Raw genomic sequence first — 25470 nt, 5'->3', positions numbered from 1 at the left:
GAAAGGATCCGAGACGGTCGACGGGCTCGTCTTTATATAGAGCGCTGGTGGTCCTCGAAGCCATGGCTCATGGAAGTTTGGAACACTTCTCCTGATGGAGGTTTACGGAGCCGGTGGGTATGTTCCGGATGATCGTGATGTTCGACGTCCCTCTCTTGGTGTTTCCCACCTTGGGATCCCCTCCACTGCTGCGACGGGCTCCTCCGAGTAGCCCTAAGCCCTTGCACTAACACGCGGCATTCAGGGTAGGTGCGATGATGATTGGCCCGCAGAGCGGGACTTGGGGTGCCAAGGCCGCCAAGACGGCAGATCATTGCTTTTCCCGCATGACTTTTCCTTTTATCTTTTTTCCCCCAATCGGACATTCCCCGCCCGGTTTTTGCTGTGCTTCGCTCGGTTTGCTCGGAGTTTCCATCGGGTCTTGTCCGGCATCCTGTTAATTCTGGTTTTAATTCTAGCTTGATTGGATTCAATTTACGAAATTGACATCCATATTGACTTGTTGCTGAGGAATCGCTGATGAAGAATCTCGACTGCTGACCGGGCCGGGTCGCCAGCCAAACAAAACGTCAACAACCACCACTCGGCATAGGCATGCCCACATCGGGATTGCCTCTCTGCCTGGATATCCGGATCCGACGGCCACACCCGGAATTTTACCTCCTTAATCTTTAATCTATGCTTATTGCTAGTTCGGTTTAGCCCCCGCCAGCGTGGTTAATTAATGTCTCCCCCACTAACATCCTTCGCCTTCCAATGGTCATGGACAGCCTCTTGCGTGATTCTCCCAAGATTGATTGAATCATGATATGGACATTCAGGTAATTTCTTTCTACTGGATCCGATGGGTCGTGATTCACTCCCAACATTTTTCTATCTCTTTCCTTCTCTCTCTTCCTCAGGGGCTCATCGGATCATTGGAGCAATTATCCCTCTCATTAGCTGTCTTACCTTATTCTACGTCAGCGGCCTCATCCCTTCGGGGTTTGCGGTTCTGAGACGGCTGTTGGGAATACGAGATATGGCATGGTGCAATCTGTCTAATTTGCCAAAAGCCAGTACTGTTGCTGGGGGCTAGTCGTCCCTCGGCTGACCTTCCTGCTATCGTACGAGTTTCTCGGGATCCCACAATTTGCAGCAGGCAAAACAATGATTACTTTTGGGGAACTGTGACATGGTGTTTCCATAGTACGGATGGCTTTGGCATTATTTGTAGGTGAAGTAGTCGAGTTCTGAACTTAGAAGTCGTAGCAGCTCGTTATTGGGTGGTTGACAAGACACGCACCTGGTCACACTTCACGACCTTCAGGTTGAAGGGGGATACTTTTAATGACACCGTAGAAATAAAGATCTCTTGATTTTTTGAACGTGTTCCGAATGTCGTTGAGGATCTCGAATTCTTTGCTTGACAGCTTGACAATTTCCGGCGTGACGACCTGATTTGTCGGATCGTGAATGTACACCAACACTTAGAAGGGCAGACATCAGATTGAGTGTGCCAATAACACTGTATATGCCACGAAATTCTTCATATCCTAAGCAACCAATATTTGATTCTCTTGGGCAACTAGCAATCTCGCAAGCAATAGAGAGCCTACGTTCAACACCGAACAACACAAGTATCAAACTACAATATATTCACCATCATCTAGACTGTTTTTGTTATTTGATTTTGATTGTCCTCGCCACAGTCAAGTAAACATTTGGCGGTATGAAATTCGGTAATAGAATGATGAGTATCGGAGACAGGAAGAAATATATATTTTGGTGCGGGTAGCACGAAATACAAATATCAACCAAAAACAATTGAACGCAGCAGACCATGCAATTAGTAGCACAACTATTGTAGGACTAATACTTTTAACTTGATATAAATTTAAGACAAATTGCACTCAATACTATGACCAAAAGATAACTATCTTATATCAGATGATGGCTTTCCGACAACCTTCCACAACCAACACGGCAGATCACTCGGGACAGATGCAGATCGCGTCTCAGAGCGGGAGATCATCCCGTGTAAACCGTGTTAACAGACGATCATGCTTTGTTCAAGTGTTCTTCCGTTCTTCTGAATCATGTCTTACAAGGAAATCCTTTTACCCAGCAAGAGCATGATCGTTCTTGTCTAGTGGACGAAGTTCTATTGTGTAGATCTCCTCGCCGATCTGCGCCACTCCAGATTCCCGCGCGGGCGGAGCCACTAAGCCGCAACATATTCACAGGGAAGAGCTTTTATACACCTCTCACTTTCCTCAATGCGCGGAGACTTCGATACAAGAGTTGTCTCCATTGGATATGCCCGAATCACCCACTGTATTTCCACCCGGAGAACTGCAATTCATACTGAGTGACATCCCCAGAAACTCATCCTTAGGTTGATTTTAGGCACCACTGACAGTTACTCTGCCTAGAAAGTCCGATAACTAAAGCCTTTGCATCGCCAGTTCAGGAATAACATCTTCCTTCCACTGCTCGTTTACCATTTGAACCTTATACTCCACGAGAACTGCGATACTGACTGGCCGTTCGATGAGACGGAATAGCACAAGACCCCAGAGAGCTTTACCGTGCAGGATATGGATAACAACTGGTGCTGGGGCGGGCGATACTATCTATGTACTGCGGTAACCACCACGAGTCACCTCAAGGACAAATGAGAAAGACTGGCCGATCGGCCGGTTCTGGTGATTGTGCACAAGAAGGATTCCACCCAGATTCCCCTGACCAGCTACTGCGTGTTACGCACCAACCATAAAGATCTCCGCATATCTACAAATACCAAAGCACAACAAACAAATGTTGCATGTACATCATCAGTGAAGCTGCGTGGACGCGAAGCTATTCGTAGCGTGCCTGCAGTATGCCATGGCTTCCACAGCCATTGCGTGTGATAGATGGTTCCCTCCATGTTGCCTCATTCAAGGCAGAGCATGTAATGTTTGCATTTGGAACTTCGCTATTGATTCAGGCTCTCAGTTTACCAGTGGTCTACAATTCAGAGAATGTCACGGACGCTTCCAAATGGTCCTGCGTGAGACCATGAGACACGCTAACTGTATTTAGAATCCTCCCACGATCGGGATTAAGTGCACGTGACAGTACACGGAATAAGCATATATCCGGAGTGGATAGCCTCCTCTGCCTTACTGCGTGTATGCTCCCATCGCGCACTTGATCTCCCCCGCATTAACGGCGGTGACGGCATCCTGGCCTCCTGATCTGGGATCTAAGTCCACTGGGTCTAGCCCCTGCATGAGTTTCCACTCCGCCAGGAGACCAGCCGCGTTGCGGTATCTAGCCTCCTACGATTAACGGAGCGCATGCGCGGTGGTAAAGCCACCACTGTTTCATCTTACCTCCGCGCGGACGTTGCTGTGGCTTGACCCGCAGTGCTACTGTCTGGTAGCTCTGCAGGCGTCGTCAGCAAAAGGCTCTAATTTTTTCGTCCGGGAAATCTTCGGTTGGTATATGCCCGCTATGGCATGATGGGAGGGCTCCAACCCAAGGTTACTGGTGCAACCATTGATGGAGACTTTGTTCTCCGGACGTCTCATACTGCAGGGGTTACCTATTGATGATGCCGCCTAATGTAGTTTCCCTGACCGACTTGAAAGCCTTATCACGGGCACGCATGGACCCCGTTTCCGCGGGAAATGTTTCCGTTAACAGAACCCTCTGTGTTTCATCGTACCCCAGGCACTATCTGTGGTCTTGGGATCGCTTTTTGATCATGAGCCGCGCCATTCTGTAATGTTTGAAACGATGGCAAGGTTTTGGGGCGTCCTAGGGTTTCTGTTTACCAGTATGTGGGAGCAGGACTGGCTGACCTCAGTGGCCTTTCGACGAGGGTGGACTATGGTAGGCCGACGATTAGCAATGAAAATAATGAAACATACTACGTTTGGCCTAACTGACAACTACACCTGTGTCTCAGGATGTCGATACGTCATACGATCAGCAAGCGCCCTCAGTACTGCCTGGTGTTCTATAGGCAGTGCATCATGTCTCTTCTGGTTGCACACCACTCGTAGACATTATCCAGATCAGGGGGAATCCCAACGGTAGTGAAATTGTGTTCCATAAATCAACTCGATGACTTCATTTGGATGATCAGGCCGAAGCTCTGGGAAGAGGAACGGAATTTACCTTTCCACTTCACTTATTTACACATTCATTCATCTCGTTCTGTTGTGATTCCCCCTCCCTCTTTTCTTTTCCTCTTTTCAATGGTGTTACCTGTCTCTCACCGTGTGTACCGTGGAGTGGCAAATGATAGATTTGAAATTTCGTGTCCGCCAGATCGTAAAAATACCGTTCTTATGGCAAACATAGCTCGATGGCTAATCCGATTGAACAAGTTGAAGGTTACTCAAGAGGCTACAATGTGATGAACTGGATTGCTTCAATACACGTTGTTGAGAATGCGGACGGAAAGGCCCGTTGATGCTAGGGAAGGCCCCAAAAACAAGCCTGGAGAAAGCAATATGTACCCACGGAATCAAGGCTGGATAAGCTGTTCTCCCCACATATGGCCCTGGACAGTGCACTCTGCTGCGGGGTACAAACCTTATCACAAAGGGACAATCTGGGATCGTCCTCACGGACCCATGGATCAGTGCCTAGTGCCCTGAATTAAACGCACAGTTGGGTAGAACGACATCCCAAGGATGGCCATTGTGGTCGTGAATCTAGATGCAGGTTTAATCTCATATTCTGATGATCCGCGACGCTCTTCGCACACAGAAGCCGACCGGACCCAGCAGCATCCGGAAGTGACTTCAACATTTAGCCGTGCTACCAGTATGTATCCGTAATGTGAAACAATTGTCAGAGAAGAAGATCTGAATGGCTGGTGATGTACAAGTAAATAATGTACGCTACAGCATATCACCCGAACAATCGTCTGTTATATCGATAGCTGGAGCCATGGTGTCGAAGAGTGGAGCGTGACAGCGATCGGCGATCCACCAGTTCGTCTGGTTCCCCGGAAAGCCAGACCTGAAGAGCTCATCGTTGGTTGAACAGTTTCATTCATGCAACTATGGAAACTAGAGGATGACTAAAATTGATGAGGTAGAGCGAGAGGGGATAACAGCAATTATCGTTATCTAGACGAGATGGACAGTTGTTGCTAGTGCTCAATAGTCTGTCCGGCTGATTCCTGCTCCGACTCCGACTCGGTCGCACCGATGCCGCATCTCTAGTGCAGCCTCCCGCTTCGAGCAGCCTTGGGATTGGTTGCCATTGGCGGGGACCCTGCAACGTAAAGAGGTACTAATGTCGTGGAAGAAGTAAGGGGGTGAAATGCAATTGGAAGATAGAAGGCGAAGAAGAATATCTATCTAGAACAATGGTAAGAGGGAAGGAGGTTGAAGGAGAGGATGAAAAGTAACAGTGAGAAGTGAACGGAGAGTACTATGGAGAGAGACTACTAACTTACGGTAGATGGTGACGGGGGAAGCACAGAGGAATTGAAGGGAAGCGCGGGCCCGTCTCATGTGACTCGGGAGAAGGGGACTTTTTCAGAGGAATAATCAATCCCGTCAGCACTAACTTAGTACTAGTTTTCTGGTCTGTCACTCGACACGAGCAAGCTAGACACAATTCCCCCCTGCATCTTCCCACTTTCTGGTTTCCTTCCTTCCCCCCCCTCTCCCTTTCTGCCACGTCCAACGCCGCCCCCCCCCCCCCAAACGTGCTTGCTTTGTGCCTGGCTCTAACGGTGACGAACCCACATTGCTGCGGAGCAAATGAATCGCAAGCAGCCACCGCGACGCCATGCTTGCGTCCGATGCGTTCGATTGAAAGTCCGCTGCGTGCCCGTTCCCCCCACGGGCACGTGCGTGCGCTGCACCCGGTTGGGCCAGCCATGCTCGCTGCCTGAGTCCCCCCATGTCAACCGTCCCAGGTGAGTACGTACTTACTTACTTCATAACATACCTATTGTCTATCTATGGTACTGTTTAATGCACTTTTGTCGCTTTAGCATTCCCTCCCACCTGTCATCCGACATTGTTGCTTTTTCTGCTTCTACAATCCTCCCAATTAGCCTGCATTCATCCTGATCCACATTCCCGGCCTCGTGATTACACATACTACATAGAAGACTACTACTACTTACTACTACTATACTGAATATATCCCCGGCGACCGACCATTGGCTGATTGATCTCCCCCCTCCGCCATCACAGGAAGACCCGCATTGATGCCCTTCAGGAGCAGATTGATAACTTGGCAGCGCAACTGGGCCAGAAGGTATGCAATTCCTCTCCCCCCATATTGCGGATGAGGCCTCAATAAGGCTCGCTCTAATTGTACCCAGCAAGGTGAATTCTCTCACCACGGCAGTGTCTCCAGTGCAACTCTGTCTACGCACCCACCAGACTCGCCGCGACCCCACCACCGCCGGGAGAGCTCCCGACCCAGCGATGAGGCATCGGGGGAACCCGTGCTAGGCGGGTTGGTCACCCTACGGGAGGCCGACGAGCTCATGGACAAGTTTCGTACCCAGAAAATGGCCTAATTCCCCTTCGTGATCGTATCCGCCGACATGGAGATCGAGGTACTCCGCCAGCGCTCACCTTTCCTCCTGCTGTGCATTGTCACCGTGTGTATGGAACACAAACCGCTCCTGCAACACAAACTGGAGGCCCTCGTCCGGGAAACGGCAGCCACCCGTTTGATCGCCAAGAGTGAACGCAACCTCGATCTACTGCTAGGGCTTCTTGTCCATTGCGCATGGTTTCATTACCACTGGCGGACCCCGCATATCCACAAGTACATGCTACTTGAAATGGCCCACATGGTTGTCGTCGATCTGGGGATAGACAAGGACGAGAACATCCGCATGCAGCCTATTCCTCCAGAGCCTGCAGACAACCAACGCCATCATTCCAACCCCACAGAGCAGAGGGCTCTGCTCGGCTGCTATCATTTGTGTTGCACGTGAGTGTCGCCTGTTACATTAGGAAGACCTTTCCTTCCGCGCTTGGCATTCAGAGGTGCAACTAACGTTCACACTAAAGGTCGACACTGTTTCGCCGGCAGGTGACGATGAGACACACCAAATGGATTACGCAGTGTGTGGAGGACCTTGCTCGGAAGCCGGAATACCCTAGCGACGTCCTCCTAGGGGAATATATTCTCTCCAACAATTTCTTGCGACGTACGCAATGTGTCTTCGATGAAGACGTATGCCTCTGCTCCTACCACCCTCGGGATGCGTCATGGGAGCAAATCGTAGATTCCATCGAACGACAAGAGAGGCAGACTGAGGACCAACTATCACGTCTCGCCTCGTGTGACAACTGTGAGTTGCTGGCGCTTCAAGAAACCTGCTTCTGCCCCTATTTCGGAAAGCTAACCATCTAATCACAAGGGGCCCTTCGTCTGGAGCTCACTGCACTCACCACTTTGACTTTGGGGCAAGCAGTACAGCGCCGCAGAGATATCTTTCGACTTCGGGAGATCAATCGGCTGCAGCATCTTACGGCCTCAGCTCACCGGGTTCTTGCCACGTATCTCCAGGTACCACCAGATGTGGCTGTGCACCTGCCGGCCTCCTCATATTATACCCTTTGGTACGTGATGCTGGTTCTTGCCAAAGTGAGCTTGCTATTCGGGAACTACAACCACCCGACACCAGAAATAGACAGTCGGCGGGTTCACGAGGACGTCCTGGCCACCATGCGAAAGATTGCTTCGCTCTCTCTTGGTGATGATATCTGGTCGAATTGCCGAGTGATTAGCATGGTGGCATGGCTAGAGAAAAGCAAAAGTGAGGCGCAGCGCCAGTGCAGTATTAGTCATGTGGTGCAACATCCGAGCGAGGCTTATGGCCCTCCTCGACCCCCCGTCTCATGGCAGGGCCCGCCCCCTTCCATAGTTTTCGAGTCGCAACCCCACTGGACACCAAGTCAATTGCCTGTGCAGCCGGAACCGGCTGTGTACCTTGAAACGCTGATGCAGAACGACTGGGACACGGGCATTTGGCGTCAGACCCTGGAAGCATTCACTATGTTCGGACCCCCCACTCCACAGAGCCAGATGAGCTTACAATCGCCCGTGGTTATTTGATGGCATGCGATTGTAGTGAAATTGAAACGGTTCAACATTGGGTGTAGTCAAACGAACAATGATAACATAGGCCGGTGATCCCTCAATGCGCTAGTCGCTGTCTGTACGCCTGAAATGGTCAAGCACGGGTGCTTGGCTGGCGGACTTAAACACAGCAGGCGATGCGCGTGTGCCGTACCCGGCTGGGAATACATCCCAGGGCGTGGTTTATAAACGGCTTGCATCTTGGCCCAAAGAGGCCTTGCTGTGAACATTGGCTAGGTCACTCGCAAACTCAAGCCACCAGGCATACGTGATGGGCAATGTGCATGACGGCATGCTCCATGTCGCGAAAGCCCTGACTGGGATTCGTCTATCAATTAGTTGCCCTAGTCCACATTAGTTGAGGAGTGGAACACGAAGGCCTTAATCCCACTCACCTGTACTGCAGACGTTGTAAAGGCATGCGACAAGGGATGCTGCGTCACTCCATCATCGGCGTACATCTTGGTGAGGAAACCTCTTCGTCGGACAGTCGGATGCGCTTTCATTTGGCAAGGCTGGCAGAATCCCGTTTTAGAAATAATCGCATGCCGTGCCGTTCCTGTGGAGGTCTGGGCTGCATTCCCTTCGTACCGGGTGAAGCGCTCCCGTCAAAGACTGCTCTGGTTCGTGACTGACTCAAGCTCGTTGCTAAATAAGCGGCAATATGGAGAGGAAGTGGAATAAAAAGTACAAAGTTATTCGAGAGTCAGATGATGGGCTGGAGAACAGATGCTGGAATTAACGCCCTTCTTGACCTGCCAATCTCGCTGTCAACAACTCTGGATTGCATGGATCCACTAATTTGGCAATCAGCCCTCGCGAATAAGAAATAACAGGGTTGCAGGGCGGAATGTCCAGCCACATATCTGGCGACGGCGTGGCAATCCAGTTTCCAGCCTTATTCTGTGAGAATTGTATGTTGTTGACTGCGGAAGGCATTGAGTTTACATGCCCGCTGTGGTTGGGCCATTTGTCTTTGGAATGCTCCTCACATACCAAACAGGGAGACCAGGTCTGTCCACAAATAAACACTGCTCCATCATGGCTAAGCCGTGGCCCAGCTACTGAATCGGTTGGTGGACGCTTGGAATCTTAGGATCGCAACCTTGGAAGCTGAACATGGCTGTCTGATCTGTGGGTTATTCGGCTATTTCGGGATATCGATAGGCAAAGGTGGCCGAATTCAGCATGAGCGAAGAATGAGGATCGATCGAACTATTTGCGATAAGACATTGAAGTCCAGACATAAAATTTCTCGTTTCCACTTGGCTAGTTTCTGCTTGGGGCAAAAACCGAGTGGATCGTCCACAAAAAAGTCGTCGTGCCTCCTTTACTGGCCGTCGCTCATAATATTGACCCGCCAGTGGGCTACAATCTTGCTAGCAACACGTTGAATATGATGCTTTCCGCCCTTTGGCTTTTGCCCGCGATTAGGCTGGTTTCTACCAGCGCAACCCCAACCTCTGATGCGGCGACTACCCTTGATCCAGGGCTGTTCTCAGGGGGGTGTACGCCAGAGAAGATGACCATTCGAAAGGAATGGCGGAATATGACCAAGGTCGAACAGCAAAGCTATCTCCAGGGCGTGAACTGCTTGATGGATCTTCCTGCACAAACGGGGCTAGAGGCGACCACGAACCGCTTCAGCGATCTACAGGCCTTGCACCGCGCCCTTACCAACACCCCAGTGGGTGACATTATCCATAGTGTGGTAAGTCTCGCGAGAAACATTGTCAAAGCCGAGTCTGATGGAATAGGGCCAATTCTTGCNCTGGCANCGGTATTTCCTGCATACTTATGAGACANTGCTGAAGGAGCAGTGTGGGTATACCGGTCCAATGGCGTAGGTTGCGAACCCCCTCGTTGGCACAGAACGAAAGGAGGCTGACTACGTTGCAGATGGTGGAATGAGGCATACGACACAGATTCCGGGAACATGTTCCGGTCGGAGATGTGGGATGCAGATGCGTTTGGTGGCAATGGCACGGAACCTGATGGATGTGTGACCGATGGGGCCTTCGCATACTATACGGAACATATTGGTCCCCAGAATCAAAACACGGTGTTCTGCATGAACCGCAGCTGGGGAAATTTCGAGGCGATAATGAATACTACGGGTGCGGCAGTCGCCCACTGCAATACATTCGACTCCTATGACGAATATTTTGCCTGCATTGCCGCCACGCCTCACCGAGGAGGCCACTGGGCGGTTGGCGGAGTGGTGAGTGCTTGCTGTTTCCATCGTCAAGAGCATGGGTTCAATGAACTGACGCATAGGAAACTAGATGGAAGATGTGAAGACCTCCCCAGGTGACCCGTTGTTCTATCTGCACCATGGCTATATCGACCGTCTGTGGTACCGGTGGCAGATGCATGATCCCGCAAACCGCCTATGGGACATGGGTGGCCCTGCGATCAATGAGTCGGCCAATGTTGAGCCTGCATCAGGCTGGCCACAGACAACGCTCAATTACACCCTGACCACATTCAATATAATGCCAGATGTCACTGTGGCCGACGTCATGAACCCGGTTGGAGGATACCTCTGTTATAACTATGAAGCCTGAAGGGCAGATATCTACGGGCGTTATGGTATCATCCTTTAACATCGGGACCCTGTGGTTGTTGCATAAAGTGGTCATAGAGCGGTGATTAAGAAGTTGTTCTCCATCATAAAGCAAAAAATCCGGGGCAGTCGCCTTGCTTGTTTGCACGCATGTATAATATCCTCCGTGAAGCTCCCTAATAGGTGAAGTGCATGACATTTGCATTTGACTTGCCTGGCCTGTCCAGGCTAAGTAAACCCAGAATCCTTGCACCAAGCGCCAAGTAGCCTAGCCAGAGATGCAGTGCTCTAATCCCATCATTTGCTTCATTTCCCACCTCTGCTTGCTTGTACGAGACACGAAAGTTGTCCGTAATTGAGAACTGTGCTTTGCTGATGATTTCCAGAGGCTGACTGCGTGATTGAAACGGTTCGACCTTGAGCGGGGTGGGCGCGTTGTCAGCGTTACTTTTGGTCAACCGATACGACCCATGCATCTCGAACCAGAGAGTATTGAGCAATTGGGCGGATGGAAGCCATCCCCGCCTTTACCTTGCATCTGAACCGCGACAAGCCGCTCCCGCGTGACGGGGGAGCAGCCGTGCAATCCACGCAAAATTGACTTCCCATCCCAGTTGTCCCTGACCAACTCGGACTGGCAAGCTGGGGTAGGTTTCTATGGCTCTCTGGATGATGCCTGGGGTGACACTGTCACTCTCCAAGATAGCCAACGGGCAACTGGTGTTTCCTCGACGCTGTTTCGAGTGCCCTTCATCTACTACATTGGGTGGGCAGATTCCCATCCGGAAGGCCACACTGTTTCGAACAACAACCCATCGTCGATTCCTCCCTCGTAAGTCTGCAATATCACCAGCTGACGTCGCCTGTACGAGCCGTTGGACTACGCGACCGTCCCGAGCCGTATGCTGCTCATTCGTGCTGGGGACGACCAAACGTCGTATCTGTCGCGCGGGGAAATGTCCTGGCCGATCTACGCTTCATCAGGTTAGATTATTCCGATCCCTAACATGGTTTCTTACTTTGTATCTACTTTGTACCACTCTGAATCGAGGGGGGAAGGATCGGCACTGACCGGACAAAGGCAGGCAAGTGGTCACGTTGGGGCTGCGCGGATCTTCACCCGATCGGCTGAGACGACACTTGCTGCAAGAAGACTGCAAGTGCATGGAGTGCCGTAGATGATCATGACCCGATTTGGTGATGGTCTGTCAAGTAAGTTATGTGTAGTGCATCCCTAGCTTTCGGCCAATTCCTGCCTGCATTGGTGCGCCGGCCTCCTACTACGCAACCGGACGAGTCTACTCCCTACCATGTTGGAGTTCATTGACCCTCAAAAGGCATCAAACTGAAAGGACCATGCTAGCAGTAGAGAGAGTAAGGAGCCATTCTATTTCAGATCAGCAGCACTTCTGGGTAAAATGCAAGCCATTATTCGTTAGCTGTAACCAAGATTGATCCCCGACATTTATCTGGCCCTCCTATCAGCACTGGCCACGAGTCCTGCATGATGGTACGAAGCTGCAGGCATTACGTCCAACAAAGTGGTTTCGAGAAATTCCAGTGGTTCAAAAGCCAGGTACTTTTGGATTTGAGCCAATAGACGAAACCGGGCTTATTGGTACCATCACGAGGGGAAGATTTAGGTGGAAACCGCCAACTTGAAACCTTTTGGCCAGGTCTCTCTGGCCAAATTCCCAGACCAGCAGTCTCGCCACCAAGGGAAATAGGTGACATGTCATCCAATTAGAAAGATGGAGCAGCATCGACAGCTCTGCCGATCCCTGGGACAACAACTGGTGATCATTGGGCGGGTGGTGCGGGGAAAACAAGCCGGGGGTAACAGACGAAGCCAAAGCAGCAACACCAAAAAAGTGGTGATGCCATCGGTGCCGGCGACAAAGATACCACGGGCCATGACGCCACCAGTAGCAACGCCATGCGAGCAACGAAACACAATAGAGCCAGTGAGCAGCAGCCCGTCAACTGCCGGCCCACCCCCACAATCCCAGCATCTGCATGTCTCCATCCGTGGATCAGCCCACCGCCGAGCCAACCACATCAACCCACCCTGCCGTCATCTGATCCTCTTTCCTCACTGTCTCATCTCTGGCTCCTCTCCGTCCATTCATCCAAGCAAATTGGGAGACTGATCAGCCCTTGTCCAATGCCGCTCTCGAATCACCCCACAGCCCGGCCTCAGCAATAAATAGCCCCTTCGGTAGCTGCTCGACTCGCTCTTCTCTCTCCCATCATCCTCAAAGCATCACAGCATACATAGATACACACATACCCTTTCTACTCACCTTCTGCCCTGCTTCATTTAAGATGCCTGCAGCCGGCCCCATGGACGACCAATGGGTCTCTTTCCACATCCGGGACCACCTGGAGAAGGGCGAGATCACCGTCCGACACACCGTCATCGAAGGGTATGGAAACTCTTCATTGAAACTGCACTCAATTGAAACTCTTCTCTTGTATACTAACTGATATCTCATGATAGTGGTGAATTCCACGACCCCAACAACCGCAGACAGTCCCTCACCGAAGACGAGATCGATGAAATCACCATCCCCTCGTACGGCATCGGTGAGATCTGTGCTCGTGGTCGCCGCGGCAGCGAGGGCCGGCTGGACCTCTTCCACGACGAGGAAAAGATCTGCGAATTGCACTGGGATAATCGCCAGGGCAATCCTGTCAACATCGTCGAGATGCTGGACAGTAATAGCAAGTATCGTGTCGAACATGGGGGATGGAGCCCAGAGGCTGGACCTCTGGGCCACGTCTACATCGACATTTTGGAGCAGCAGAAGAAGAAGAATAGCAAATAACGGCGTTTGGGATTTTAAGGAGTTGTCCGGCGAGTTCCGGATGCAGCAGTGCTGCAGGAGAGGGCGTTAGCATATTTTGATCTGTTTCTCTTTTGAAATCGACTGATTGTGTCGAGTGTCGTATAGGAGCTGGAAATCACATCATACTCATAGTCAACGCGAAGTGAATATTGTTATTTCAAAGCTTATGACACTGGTAAAAGAATGGAAACGGTGCTTTCCGTGAATTAAGTTCCATGATACTGAGCGAAGCATGTAACCAATTGCTATGGTGCACGTGAATTGTGGCCCAGTGATTGCAATTGCTCTGCTAATTCGGGACAATCAACAGGTGACCCGACAATTCGAACCCAACAGTTAGTTTCTTTAGGGATAGGATCAGCTCGATATAAACTACACAGCTTGACTCAATCAACATGCGAATAGGCAAAACCATTACCGTTCATTAACCTTCATCGTATATGTACAACAGCGTCTCAATAACCCCAACGCATAAAGCCGATCAAGAAATCGCAACACCATTTGGTGGACTAGCAACTCCACCAGGGACCTAGACCAGTAAGCGTAGAACTACCAACAAAAAGCACAACGCCCTACCTTCAACGGAACACTACTGAAGAAGAAGCTCCATCGGTTCCGCTTCCGACACTCTTGGCTCAGTCGATCCAGATCAAACAATTCTCCAATAGGGAAGCCCCAGCCCGCGAGCACCCACTCATGCAACCAAAAGTCAGTATTCTGGTATGGCCATGCTTCGAAACTGGGCATATCCCCCGCAACAGCTGCGAATCCTTCATTCCAGATCCAACGCAGGGTTTCTTCGGATGATTCGACACCAAGAGCCGGTGGGACTTTCACACTAGCTAGCTCTTGGCATTGTTCTGCGGAGAGCTTCTCGTAGGCGTGGGTCCAGCCAGTGCGGATGAACAGGATATCGCCTGTTTTTAAAGTTGTTCCCTGGCTGATGGCAATTTCTTTTAGAAAAGAGACAGAAATAGATGAGGTAGAGAAGCAGTTGATTTGTATCCCATGTTCTTCAGCCCAGGAGGCGTAATCGAGGAGAACGCCGCGTCCTACAATTCCACCATTCTCAACCCATACTGAGGCAATTAGCGCTGCATGAGTTCAAGTAGAATATAGAACAAACGAACCGTGGATCCCATTTCTATCCCCACTCTGGATCTCCTCCAGAGTACACCCGTTGAGATAGATCTTCTCATTTTGATACCCATAGTGTCGGAATCCATCCCACTGAGAGCTAATCTACGTATTGAAAGGAAGGCTGTCGTCGTTTACAGCCCGCGGCGCTTTGTTCTTCACAACATGTTCGAGCTTTGGCCGGCCAAAACACGGTTTTTGCATACTAGTCGAAAACCAGTCGGTGGATACACGGACTCCGTCGATGATTTCTTTTGCTGCTTCCCTCGTTGTCTCGGGTGTGAGGCGATTCAGCATACCTAGCTGGTCAGTTATACCAAAACAAACCTTAGGCATATTCATTGGGGCCATCCTTTCGGAGGGGGAGCGCATCAAACGCGACAGGTTCCATTTCAGGTGCTGTGTTGATGAGATAACGTTTACGGTTTCATAGAGGGACTTCCGGCCTTATAGGAGGCGTCTCGGAGTTTATCCCGAGGATATTGCTTCAGATATGGGGTTAGATTATAGCATTAGGCAAATTTGAGTGGTGTTCTAGGAATCCCAAAGCATGGAGAGACTGACTGTGTTCGCAATGGTGGAATTGTCCACGGATCCGACGCGACGATGGGCGGATTCGGGTGCTTTTCCGCATGTTATAACTGGGGTTGGTAGATAATGTAGTATCAGAAAGCTTGTTTGCAACCCAAGATGTATGCCGGTGAACCCAGTAATATGATTGCTCGAGTGCAATCAGAACTTCTTTGATCAAGGATGTATGAAGCCCCATGTTTCGCACGTTAGCGACACATATACATGTATCATGCGTGCCAAGGGTCGCTGCTGCGTTCCCTGGGTAACACCAGAAGCGTTTTACGAACACAACTGACATACAAAATTGTGGAGAGTGAATAACTCGCTGTCTCACTCCATCAGATTACTGATACCTGCCAACATCGTCATTTTTAACCGGTTTATGCTACATATTTCCGTCAATCCGGGGATGACCCCACGGGATCTCCTGGAGCGCGGTACTGGAGCGGAAAATCATCCGATTCCCGACTTTTCCGACGCGGATTTGCTATATATACGGGACAGATACACAGCTCACACTTGGGGGTGAGGCGTATAATAAGGAAGGAGTCTTGCTATTGAAATCCGCTGCTAGCTCCTGGGAGGCAGCCACCTCCCCTGTGGTCCTCTTCCCATAGCAAATAACAAGCATATCCGCCCAGACTAGCTTCAGCCAATCTCCACAGTTGATAACCCGGGGCCCCGGAATTTGCACTAGCAATTAGCAGTCAATTGGCCGGCTGGTGTAGACCACGATAGCGAATGCGGGGTGAATCGCAAGTGCTAGATTTCACTTTGAACCGCTAATTGTGAAAAAGTTTAACTGGGATGCCTATATAAATCTTCTTGGGTGTACAGAGTCGATAAATTAAGATCATCCGTTCAACCGGGTTATCTCCAGCTTAGATCCTCGCTGAACTAGCAACCCAGTCAACACAAACTATGAATCATGTCGAAAATAACTACAGACCATCTTGAGTCAGTGGAGCAGGGCAAAAGTGTAGACGAAGCACAATGGCAAGCCCAGTTCGACCCAGATCTTCTACGTCGGGTAATCAGGAAATTAGATGGGATGGTGATTCCATTCATCTGCGTCACGTATCTCATCACTTACATCGACAAAGCAATGATGGGCTATGCCGCTGTTTTTGGACTCAAGGAGGATTTGCATCTAAAAGGGACTGAATATAGTTGGCTGGGTAAGAGCAACCTTCTTCTACATGAGGACATGCTAACAATGACAGGGAGCATGTTCTATTTTGGATATCTCGCCGTATAGACATTCGTGTAACCCATAGATATCACATCTTACTGACCTTGGCAGTTTGAGTACCCTTCTGTTTTCGCTATGCAGAAACTCTCCGTGTCAAAGTGGCTATCCGCGAACATCTTCATCTGGGGTGGAGTGACCATGGCTCTGGCGGCGTGCACGCATTTCCAACCCTTTCTTGGTCTTCGATTTGTCCTCGGTGCTCTCGAATCCTGCTCAACACCAGCTTACCTCCTCATCACAGCAACATGGTATACTATTGAAGAACAGCCGATCAGGATTGGATGGTGGTCGACCTTTCTGGGTATTGCAAACGCTTTTGGTGGGCTCTTGGCGTTTGCTATTGGCCATATCCATGGCGACCTAGCATCATGGCAGTATCTGTTCATCATTATAGGTGCCATATCTTCTGCATGGGGAGTGTTCATGTTCTTCACTCTTGCGGATGGTCCGGCTACAGCGTATGAGTCTCTCATCCTTGTCCGGTTTTACCATTGCTGATCAAACAGTGGCTGGCTTACCGCAGAAGAAAAGCACATCGCGATCAATCGTCTCGGCCCCCAACACTCCGGCATAAGGGTGTCCGAGATCAAGATGTACCAGATATGGGAGTCGCTGACAGATCCCAAAACTTGGTTTTTCTTCCTGTGCGGCGTCTGCACACAAGTCGTCAACGGGGCGGCGAGTAACTTTGGGAGTCTGATCATTGAGGGGTTCGGATACTCGAATCTAGTCACGACATTATTCCAGATCCCGTACGGGATGGTGATCCTTGTCTCCAATGTGTCCGCTATGTACATTCAGCGATGGCTGCCGGGCCAGAAGAGGTGTATCGTTGGTGCTTTGTATGTGTGTCCGGCTCTGGCGGGAGCGGTCGGGATCCATACCATATCGAGAGATCACAAAATCGCTCTGCTGGTTTGCTACTGGGTATTCCACATTCTACCCCTCCAATAGTAAGATGAATGCTAATTGGATTTAGTTAACGAGTACTTATACAGCATCATTCGCCCTGATCATGTCCCTCATCACCGCAAATACAGGAGGCACAACCAAACGATCGGTTGTTAATGCCATATTCTTCATTTCGTACTGTGTCGGAAATATTATCGGGCCGTTTGCATTCAAGTCAGATGAAGCGCCCCAATATACATCGGGAATCATTGCGATGTTGGTCGCATATTGTGTGGAGATTTTTCTCTTGCTCGCGTTCGCAGTCTATGCGGCGCACTTGAATCGCAAGAAGAACGGAATTGCATTAAGAGGAAACCAGAGAGATACTGAGCTGGACCAGACAGATACGGAGAACGTTCACTTCAGATATTCGTACTGACGAATGGCCGATTTGTCAAGTCAGGGAACATACAGCTGGAACGCATGCGGAATGCCATAAAAAGACCTCTACTAGAGTCAACAAGATATGCTAATCTATGTCCTGTTTATAAAGAATTTTACAGTGCGAAGGCAGTGAGTACAGCAGAGGATGATAAATTAGATAGGTGCATATATACAACAGTTTCTAGCTTAACTTCATAATACTCTATCTATTACCCAGCATACGCCACACCAGTGATTGCACCCCCAACATCAGCCACGATGGTATACTTGCATGTCCCATCAAAATTGGCACTGTACAATGAGCCACCCAGGTCCCCGAAAAACATACGCTTATTCTTGGTATCCAAAGCAATTCCAATTCCCTCATGAAGCTTGCGCACCAGAATCTTCGGTTCCAACTTATTCACGGGCGCACTGGAAAGATCGACTGAGTTCACCGTGTTTCCCCGAGGCGGATCTCCACGATCCGTCCAGTACAATGTCCTTGTGGCGTGGTCTAACTCCAGGTCGATGGGCTCAGGCAGACCGTCGATGAGACATTCAACATCTGTCCGCGACTCCGCTGATTCACCCTGTCTCATCTCAAGTCCCATGCGATAGATCCGGCCAAGGTTGCCCTTCGATGGCCCTTTCTGTGTCCAATATACCGAATGTGCCTCCTCGTCAACCGCAATGCCCACGCACCAGTCAAGAACAGCGGGTGTGTTTGTGCCCTCACTTGAAGTGGCCCTGTAAAGTACCTCGATCTCACTCCCATCTAGATTCGCTCGCATGACCCGTCGGCCTTCGCGATCAGACCAGTACAGCTTCTGAGATCGTGGAGCAATGATCAATTGCTTCGGGGTATGGGTGTATCCCTTTGGGATGATGGTGACGATGTTATTCCCTGAGTAATCGCAGCGCTGGATGGATCCATCATCGGCGGACGGAATTCCCATGTTTGTCCAGTAGATGTGTTGGCGGTCAGAGTCAATGGCGATACCGTCGGGCAGGGTGTTGAGTTGAGTGATCAGCTCGCGGAAATCGGAGCCATCGGGCTTGCAGGACAAAAGACGTCCATTGGGCTCAGAGGTTGAGATTCCGATGTCGAGGAAGTAAACACGTCCCGTTGCTGGAGGGTCAGGTCGAGGTGCCATTGTGATAGTGTGTACCTTGTTTCTTCGTGATACTAGTAGTACTAGGGTTGAGGTTTAAGTTGAGAAGTGAAAAGAGCTCAATGGAGGACTACTATATATAAAGAGTAGGAGAACAGCGAAGCCGAGAACCTCGGGATCAACTAATTATTCAACGCGCACTTAATGGCTTGAGCCATTAAGTATCTACCTTGTAACCGACAAGTTGACCCACCGGCATACCGATTCTTCCAAGTTTTGTGCTTTGGGCTTCTGGGCAACTGTTGATGATTGATGCCGACTATCCGCTGGTCCTCGGATTACCGCATTGGGAGCGGAAGCGGATGACATAATCGCACGGATGGATTCTAGAATTCGGCGGGAAACTCGGAATCTCTTGCTTTTCCATGTATTCCTCTTCGCATGATGATGTTCTCATTCCACGCCGGCCACTCTTCCCCACATGGCCAGACCTTGAGCGAACCCAAGCCGAAACGGGCCAAGATTAGAATTGCCTGCAATGTATGCAAGGCCAGGAAAACCAAGTGCGATGGTGCTAGACCAAGTAAGACTGAACCAATAACACTCCTTGTCACTCGCAGTGGAGAACATACTTAGACTCATCGTGCATTAGTCTGCGGTCCCTGCTCGAGACGGAAACGAACCTCGCATACCACGGCCTGTGAATACCGTGAGGCTGATGTCAGTGAGCAGTCGAGCCACACAAGTGAGCGACTATCGAACGACTGCCCACAAATCAATGATGATGATGCTGCCAGCAGCTTCAGTGGATTCGTCCCGACCGGCGGCCTGTTTGGCGCATCCAGTGGTGCACACCTCCTCCCAGATGTCGGAATCCAGGTAGGCGCACCCGGTACCCCTGCCAACAAAATACAAAATCGGACTTCAATACTACCAAAAGCATTGAAACGTCTGCCAAAGTTGCAAAAGCAATATCACAACGAACATGCAGATGTGGAGTTTGCCGTTCCTCCACGAAAGCAGGCGGACAACCTTCTGAGCCTCTACTGGGACTATGTCGACAGCGCTTACCCCTGGCTAGACAGGCCTTCATTTGAAAAAGCATACGAGACCCTATGGGTTCGTGATGGCGAACTGACAATGAACGAGACCGTCCTCCATTGCCTTCTGAATCTCATGTTCGCCACATCCTGTGTCGCATCTCAAGGGGAAACCCCGCTTGACCGCTATCCATCCTCTGTTGTCTTCTTCGACCGAGCTCAGGCGCTGATGTCCTACAATCTGATGGACATGTACAACATTGAAATAATTCAGATACTGTTACTCACAGCAGTTTATCTCCAGCATGACAAAGAGCCCCAGAAGTGCTTCCGGATTATTGGAACCGCGATTCATGTCGCCCAGGAGCTTGGATTACATATCCCTGAGACAACGGAGGGGATGGACAACCCAAAAGACCGAGACCTAGCGCGTCAGGTTTGGAACGGATGCGTTATTATGGACAGGTATGATACCAGAGCCGCAATCATGAGTGCTGATACTGAAGCCACCCCAGAATCTGCGCCATGACTTTTGGCTGCCCCCTCAAAGTCCCTCGATCGGTCGCACAGGAAGGGTTGAACGCGCTAGTACTTAAGTCTGAAGAAACCAGGAGCGACACTCCAACTATCAGCCTACCATCGAAACTAACTTTTTACACATCCTTTTGCCGACTACACCACATTATAGCAGAAGTACTTGAGACGTTCTTTGCCTTCGATGACAGCAAGAATCGTCATTATGCCTCTAGCAATGTCAATGATCGCGAGGAAAGCTGTGCACTCCTTTTTGACAAATTCGCGAGCTTACTTCGCATCGATTCTACCCTGAATAATTGGGCCCGTGGCCTGCACCCGTTCTTTCAGATGCCGTCAGAGCTGGAAGATCCCACGCCAACAAAGCACATCACTCGTGAAGCGAATATCCTACGAGCCAGGTCTGTAACTACAACCTTGATGAACCTGTGATAACAACAAAGCACTGACATCTTTCGTACATGAAGGTATCTTTCAGTCCGGCTCCTGCTGTTCAGGATCCTGCTTCTACAGATACATCAACAGAAGGCCGAGAACGCGCCTGGTACTGGTCTCTATGCGGATGATGACCAGATCATGCCCCACATTGTATTCCAATGCCAGGTGAACTGCACAAAGGCGGCCATCGACATGGTTGAATTTATCGTCCGGAACTCCCCCGGGCAGAAGCAGGCCTACATCTTACCATCCAATTGGTACACTGTCTCATGTAAGTGGCGCTTATTATGCTGTAAGTGAACACGGTCGGCTAACAGTAGCAAGATGTCTATATGGCTGTAACAAATTTGCTTGCAGCTCAATCATCGCCGCAGATAGTGGAACACTTCTCCGCGTCTCGCTTGCAGGGCATTCTGCAACGTGCACGAGACATTCTCAGCAATTATGAAAAACATACTACGCTGGCATCGAGGTGCCGTTCTGCATTGAATTTAATTGAGCAAAGCATTAGTCGGCGCACATCAATAGCGAACATTGGACACCCTGAAGCGTTACCAGTTTCCAGAGGTCATGACAACACATCCGTGCAGAACTTTGTCATAGGTTCTCAAGAGCCTCCGGCGATGATGGGGGACGATTTGGGAATCATAGAGAACTATACCTTCGATTGGAACAACTGGCCCATGTTCTTCGCGCAGCTCGGCGATGAAGCACCGCTTCCCGATAGTTGGGGGTTGTAGGCCTCAGAATTGGTTTCTAAGGACGCATCAACTCTCTTGTGGATCACCAGTACTCGATACTGATCGGCTACCTACTGGCAACAGTTTACACATCGGAATCCCATGCGGGTTTGGTGAAGAAGAGGTTCCATTTACATCCTTTGAAGAAAGACAAAAAACTATTACGGTGTATGGTTCGTGAAAAATACCTTCGCTAGTATTGTGCAAGAAGAATGGGTGCAACACGCCGCAATTGCCCTGCGATTAATGTTCAAATAGGGTTGCTGCTTGACATTATCGGTGCATCAGGAGTCTAATACTCACAACCAATTGATGTTGCGATCATGGTAGCAATTAGGCACGGAGGGTGTCAGCCAACGAGGCGTTACGCTTGGGTCACTTAATTGAGCCACAGGCCTCAGAAGTTCCATCTTACCCCAAGGGCCCTCTCCGAAGCTGGAGAGCAGCGATTCAGGACCAGCCTTGAAATACTGAGGGAATACATTCTTCCATCCATTCATGACAACCAGCAGGATTTCTGTGACGAACTGCGAGGGGCCGATGTGCCCCCACTTGAACAACTGGGTGCACTTTTCGACAACTTCGGGCGAGTAAAGCCCGATCTCAGGCTCGAGGTTAATCGTATCAGCCTTGACCAACGAGCTAGTCACGCGATACGAGCCGCCGTGGCGGGAGCGATCCCGGAGAGCCATCAGTGCGCCCAAGGCTCCGACAAGCCCGGTTGTCATATCAGAGATGGGCAGCGGAGGCAGGACGCTTGTCCCGTCTGTGAAGCCTAGGGAACGACCCATCACGTACGACGAACCAGATGCAGCATCTCCAATCTGCTGCCAGCCAGGTCTCTCGTGGTATGGGCCGTCGGGGCCGTAGCAGTTCTCCTCGACATAGACGATACCCTTGCCACGGTTACCGGCCATCTCGAGAAGATCATTAACACCAAAACCCTTTCTTGCGATCGCGTTGGGGCGGAAACCCTGAACAAAAACATCGGCCCCTTCGATGAGTTCCCGCAGGCGTGACTTGTCCTCCTTCTTCGTCAGGTCGAGATCTATGGTCCGCTTTCCAGCATTGAGGGTAAGTTGCAGAACCTGAAGTTTTCATATTAGCACACCATGTCCTGAAAAGTGTTCCAGCAAGAATACGGAACATACGTTGAGATCCACCAAGCGACTGCAGTTAACGCGAATGACGTCGGCACCGAGTGCGGCCAAAGTACTGCCAATTACGGGACCAGCGATAATACGCACCAGCTCGACCACCTTGATGCCTGCGAGTGGTCGCTTATCGTTCGCGACCTTGGAAAATGGAATGGGGGGAGTCGGGATGGCATGCGACTGGCGCGAGTAACCGACCAGCGGGTGCTCGGCAAGTCTCTTACCCATCAACGTATCTGCCCACCCTTGCGGCGTGAAGCAGATACTGCCACAGAATCCGTTCTTGACATTGAGCATCTCGAGCTCATCCGCAGTCCACTGCTCGACATGCTTACTGATGTATTCGTAGGCTTCGTCCGACGTCTTGGCCGGGTAGTCGGGATTTATTCCCAGAGCACGCAGAACAGGCGCGGCGTCTAGGGAGCCATGGATCTGATACCAAACTCCCGGCGTCTTGGTTTTGTAGATCGCAGTCGACCGTTGCTTCAAAGGCGTTGCTTGCCAGCCCTTCTCGAAATCACGCTCGAAAAGGGACGGTAGCTTGCGCGACCGGACCAATTCCGACATGTCCTTTCCTTCAACGGACGCCGCAAAGATCGTCCCTAGCCAGATGGCCGCGTGATCGGTGTTCACCTTCACGTTCTGATTGCGGGCTGCGGTACCATCGCGATCTTCTATAATCTCGTGGGCGACGACACCACACATGGCATGCAGGGCAGCGGCGACGAGAGGCGCCTTGGTAGGGCCAGGGATGACAGGTAGGTCGCAGCCAGTGAAGCTGACGGTCCTCCACAGTTCATAATCCTGAGTGAACCCAGGCGTGCGCTTGGCGATATACTCGAATATGCGGCTAGCATCTTGGGGTGCGGGAAGGAAATCCTTATCGACAAAAGTCCCGGGGCCGTAGATGTCTGCACTTGACGTCGTTTCGTGGGAAGTCATCGTGAAGGGTGTCAGATGTTTGCAGGACAGCAATATTCTAAAGAGAAATAGTAAGTATTGAAGTGCTGCGAAGCAGGGAGGATCTAAAAGCTCAAGGATACTGTGACTATATACGGCCATCATTCACTCTCCCCCCCCCCCACAATAGACCCATCAAACCGTTGAACATCGTGGGTCGCCCTTCCAAATTGATCCCGATGTTTTAGAATTGGCATCCCGAACTTGCGGAAAGTGAATGTTGCCAAGCCGAAACCACGGAACCCGCTGGATCTGGCCCAACACGGTAATTCGCCTCTGGTGATTAATGTCATTCCGAGCAATTACCGGCTTAACGCCGGTCAACTCCCGACCGCTGGGATTGCCGGGACATCTCTTCAATAATCGTCGTCATCAACATCGAGCCGCTTCCGAGGTGGATATTGCCCGATTAGGTAGCCGACTGGAGCTTCCGAGATATTGGCCACTACCAAAAGCATGACGGAGGCTGGTCAACTGTGAAGTCGACAGCGCTGGCTATATTTATAGACATTTCTCACTACACTCTTCAGAAGTGTGTGAAGAGCAAAGACTCACAAAATCCCACGATGTCCTCCCCAATCAAAACGGTCGGCGTGATCGGCGCAGGCGTGATCGGAGCCAGCTGGACAGCACTCTTCCTTGCCAAGGGCCTCCAAGTGATTGTAACAGACCCAGCGCCAGGAGCTGGGGCAAAGCTGCGTGGTTACTTGCAGGAGTATTGCTCCGCAGTACCTAATGCTATGGTTGCTCCTGCCGCTTGTCTGAAGAATTACACATTCGTCAAGGACATTGAGCCTTACCTCGGAAGCCTAGACATGATTCAAGAAGTCAGTGGCCGGTCATCCTTAGAGCTCCTCTGCAGTTCGTCATGCATGCTAACTATTATGATAGAATGGGCCAGAAAGACTAGACTTCAAACGCCGTCTATTCGCGCACTTGGACGCAAAGACCCCTTCCCATATCCTCATCGCATCCTCCTCCTCCGGCCTTCCGTCGTCAGAATTTGTCACAGAATGCACAAATAACCCATCTCGAATCCTCATCGGTCACCCTTTCAACCCTCCCCACTTAGTACCTCTGGTCGAGGTCGTGCCTCATCCAGGAACAAGCCAAGACTATGTGGCGGCTGCATACCAATTCTACAAGGGTCTAGACAAGGATCCGGTGATTGTGAATCAAGAAACTCCTGGCTTTATCGCCAACCGGTTACAAGCCGCAATGTGTGCCGAGGCATACAGCCTCGTTACACGAAGGATTGTCTCTGCAGAAGACCTGGGTGAGCATTAATCTTCCTCCTGTTGCAATATGGAAGAACTTCTAATGGCGTATAGACAAAACTGTCACTTCCGGCCTCGGCCTGCGGTGGGCGCTGACAGGGCCAATTATGACGAATACCCTCGGCGGCGGGGGAGACTTCACCCATTTTATGGATCATTTGGGCCCGGCGTTGAAGTCGTGGGTCGACGATATGGAACAGAATAAATTTGACTTGGGATCCGAGGAGCAAGTTGATGGCTTGAAGAAGAACGTCAATGGGTGGACATCGCAAGTCGACCTGAAGAAGGTTGAGGGGGATCGTGATGTGCTGTTGACTGAATTGGTGAAGCGTAAACTGGACCAAACGGAGAATCAATAGGATGACAGCTATGGTCTTTACAGAAATTATTGCATTGAAATAATCACTTGATATCTGTT

At 50.5% G+C, this 25470-nt stretch overlaps 13 protein-coding genes across 13 annotated transcripts; 6 read left to right on the top strand and 7 right to left on the bottom strand.

Moving 5' to 3' along the window:
• Positions 1-67: 67 nt before the first annotated feature.
• An19g00260 (hypothetical protein) lies at positions 68-2911 on the bottom strand (the record flags this gene model as incomplete). Its single annotated transcript, XM_059745935.1, has 11 exons — positions 68-220; positions 364-433; positions 542-660; positions 742-873; positions 962-1098; positions 1437-1594; positions 2104-2168; positions 2271-2372; positions 2460-2563; positions 2624-2723; positions 2813-2911. The coding sequence occupies 11 exons, from the start codon at positions 2909-2911 to the stop codon at positions 68-70; spliced, it is 1239 nt and encodes a 412-aa protein (XP_059605070.1).
• A 235-nt stretch (positions 2912-3146) lies between these two features.
• Positions 3147-6495, bottom strand: An19g00250 (hypothetical protein; the record flags this gene model as incomplete). Its single annotated transcript, XM_059745934.1, has 10 exons — positions 3147-3305; positions 3607-3678; positions 3927-4013; positions 4498-4630; positions 4885-4979; positions 5053-5259; positions 5739-5883; positions 6003-6053; positions 6155-6295; positions 6380-6495. The coding sequence occupies 10 exons, from the start codon at positions 6493-6495 to the stop codon at positions 3147-3149; spliced, it is 1206 nt and encodes a 401-aa protein (XP_059605069.1).
• Positions 6496-6553: 58 nt separating this feature from the next.
• An19g00240 (uncharacterized protein) lies at positions 6554-8079 on the top strand (the record flags this gene model as incomplete). Its single annotated transcript, XM_059745933.1, has 4 exons — positions 6554-6948; positions 7029-7312; positions 7363-7608; positions 7655-8079. The coding sequence occupies 4 exons, from the start codon at positions 6554-6556 to the stop codon at positions 8077-8079; spliced, it is 1350 nt and encodes a 449-aa protein (XP_059605068.1).
• An 874-nt stretch (positions 8080-8953) lies between these two features.
• Positions 8954-10670, top strand: An19g00230 (uncharacterized protein; the record flags this gene model as incomplete). The annotated part of the gene is made up of 5 exons (XM_059745931.1): positions 8954-9175; positions 9377-9814; positions 9882-9946; positions 10003-10324; positions 10389-10670. The coding sequence occupies 5 exons, from the start codon at positions 8954-8956 to the stop codon at positions 10668-10670; spliced, it is 1329 nt and encodes a 442-aa protein (XP_059605067.1).
• Positions 10671-11196: 526 nt separating this feature from the next.
• On the bottom strand, positions 11197-12695 carry An19g00220 (hypothetical protein; the record flags this gene model as incomplete). The annotated part of the gene is made up of 5 exons (XM_059745930.1): positions 11197-11587; positions 11700-11773; positions 12116-12187; positions 12277-12450; positions 12534-12695. 5 exons carry the CDS (start codon positions 12693-12695, stop codon positions 11197-11199), a joined length of 873 nt encoding a protein of 290 aa, XP_059605066.1.
• Positions 12696-12994: 299 nt separating this feature from the next.
• Positions 12995-13497, top strand: An19g00210 (uncharacterized protein; the record flags this gene model as incomplete). Its single annotated transcript, XM_059745929.1, has 2 exons — positions 12995-13095; positions 13170-13497. The coding sequence occupies 2 exons, from the start codon at positions 12995-12997 to the stop codon at positions 13495-13497; spliced, it is 429 nt and encodes a 142-aa protein (XP_059605065.1).
• A 502-nt stretch (positions 13498-13999) lies between these two features.
• On the bottom strand, positions 14000-15027 carry An19g00200 (uncharacterized protein; the record flags this gene model as incomplete). The annotated part of the gene is given in 4 exon segments (XM_059745928.1): positions 14000-14047; positions 14095-14279; positions 14358-14612; positions 14649-15027. Coding segments are annotated over 4 exon segments (867 nt in total).
• Positions 15028-15154: 127 nt separating this feature from the next.
• An19g00190 (hypothetical protein) lies at positions 15155-15859 on the bottom strand (the record flags this gene model as incomplete). Its single annotated transcript, XM_059745927.1, has 3 exons — positions 15155-15486; positions 15582-15668; positions 15748-15859. 3 exons carry the CDS (start codon positions 15857-15859, stop codon positions 15155-15157), a joined length of 531 nt encoding a protein of 176 aa, XP_059605063.1.
• Positions 15860-16156: 297 nt separating this feature from the next.
• Positions 16157-17810, top strand: An19g00180 (uncharacterized protein; the record flags this gene model as incomplete). Its single annotated transcript, XM_059745926.1, has 4 exons — positions 16157-16480; positions 16532-16938; positions 16987-17407; positions 17460-17810. 4 exons carry the CDS (start codon positions 16157-16159, stop codon positions 17808-17810), a joined length of 1503 nt encoding a protein of 500 aa, XP_059605062.1.
• Positions 17811-18024: 214 nt separating this feature from the next.
• On the bottom strand, positions 18025-18951 carry An19g00170 (uncharacterized protein; the record flags this gene model as incomplete). Its single annotated transcript, XM_059745925.1, has 1 exon — positions 18025-18951. The coding sequence occupies one exon, from the start codon at positions 18949-18951 to the stop codon at positions 18025-18027; it is 927 nt and encodes a 308-aa protein (XP_059605061.1).
• Positions 18952-19353: 402 nt separating this feature from the next.
• On the top strand, positions 19354-21661 carry An19g00160 (uncharacterized protein; the record flags this gene model as incomplete). Its single annotated transcript, XM_059745924.1, has 5 exons — positions 19354-19492; positions 19562-20414; positions 20465-20884; positions 20981-21192; positions 21279-21661. The coding sequence occupies 5 exons, from the start codon at positions 19354-19356 to the stop codon at positions 21659-21661; spliced, it is 2007 nt and encodes a 668-aa protein (XP_059605060.1).
• A 299-nt stretch (positions 21662-21960) lies between these two features.
• On the bottom strand, positions 21961-23043 carry An19g00150 (uncharacterized protein; the record flags this gene model as incomplete). Its single annotated transcript, XM_059745923.1, has 2 exons — positions 21961-22749; positions 22813-23043. 2 exons carry the CDS (start codon positions 23041-23043, stop codon positions 21961-21963), a joined length of 1020 nt encoding a protein of 339 aa, XP_059605059.1.
• Positions 23044-24341: 1298 nt separating this feature from the next.
• On the top strand, positions 24342-25411 carry An19g00140 (uncharacterized protein; the record flags this gene model as incomplete). The annotated part of the gene is made up of 3 exons (XM_059745922.1): positions 24342-24602; positions 24667-25051; positions 25107-25411. The coding sequence occupies 3 exons, from the start codon at positions 24342-24344 to the stop codon at positions 25409-25411; spliced, it is 951 nt and encodes a 316-aa protein (XP_059605058.1).
• Between the last annotated feature and the right edge of the window lie 59 nt (positions 25412-25470).

The sequence above is a fragment of the Aspergillus niger genome (genome assembly GCF_000002855.4).
Source record: "Aspergillus niger supercontig An19".
Lineage (NCBI taxonomy): Eukaryota > Fungi > Ascomycota > Eurotiomycetes > Eurotiales > Aspergillaceae > Aspergillus > Aspergillus niger.
This window is presented reverse-complemented; position numbering and strand designations above follow the sequence as displayed.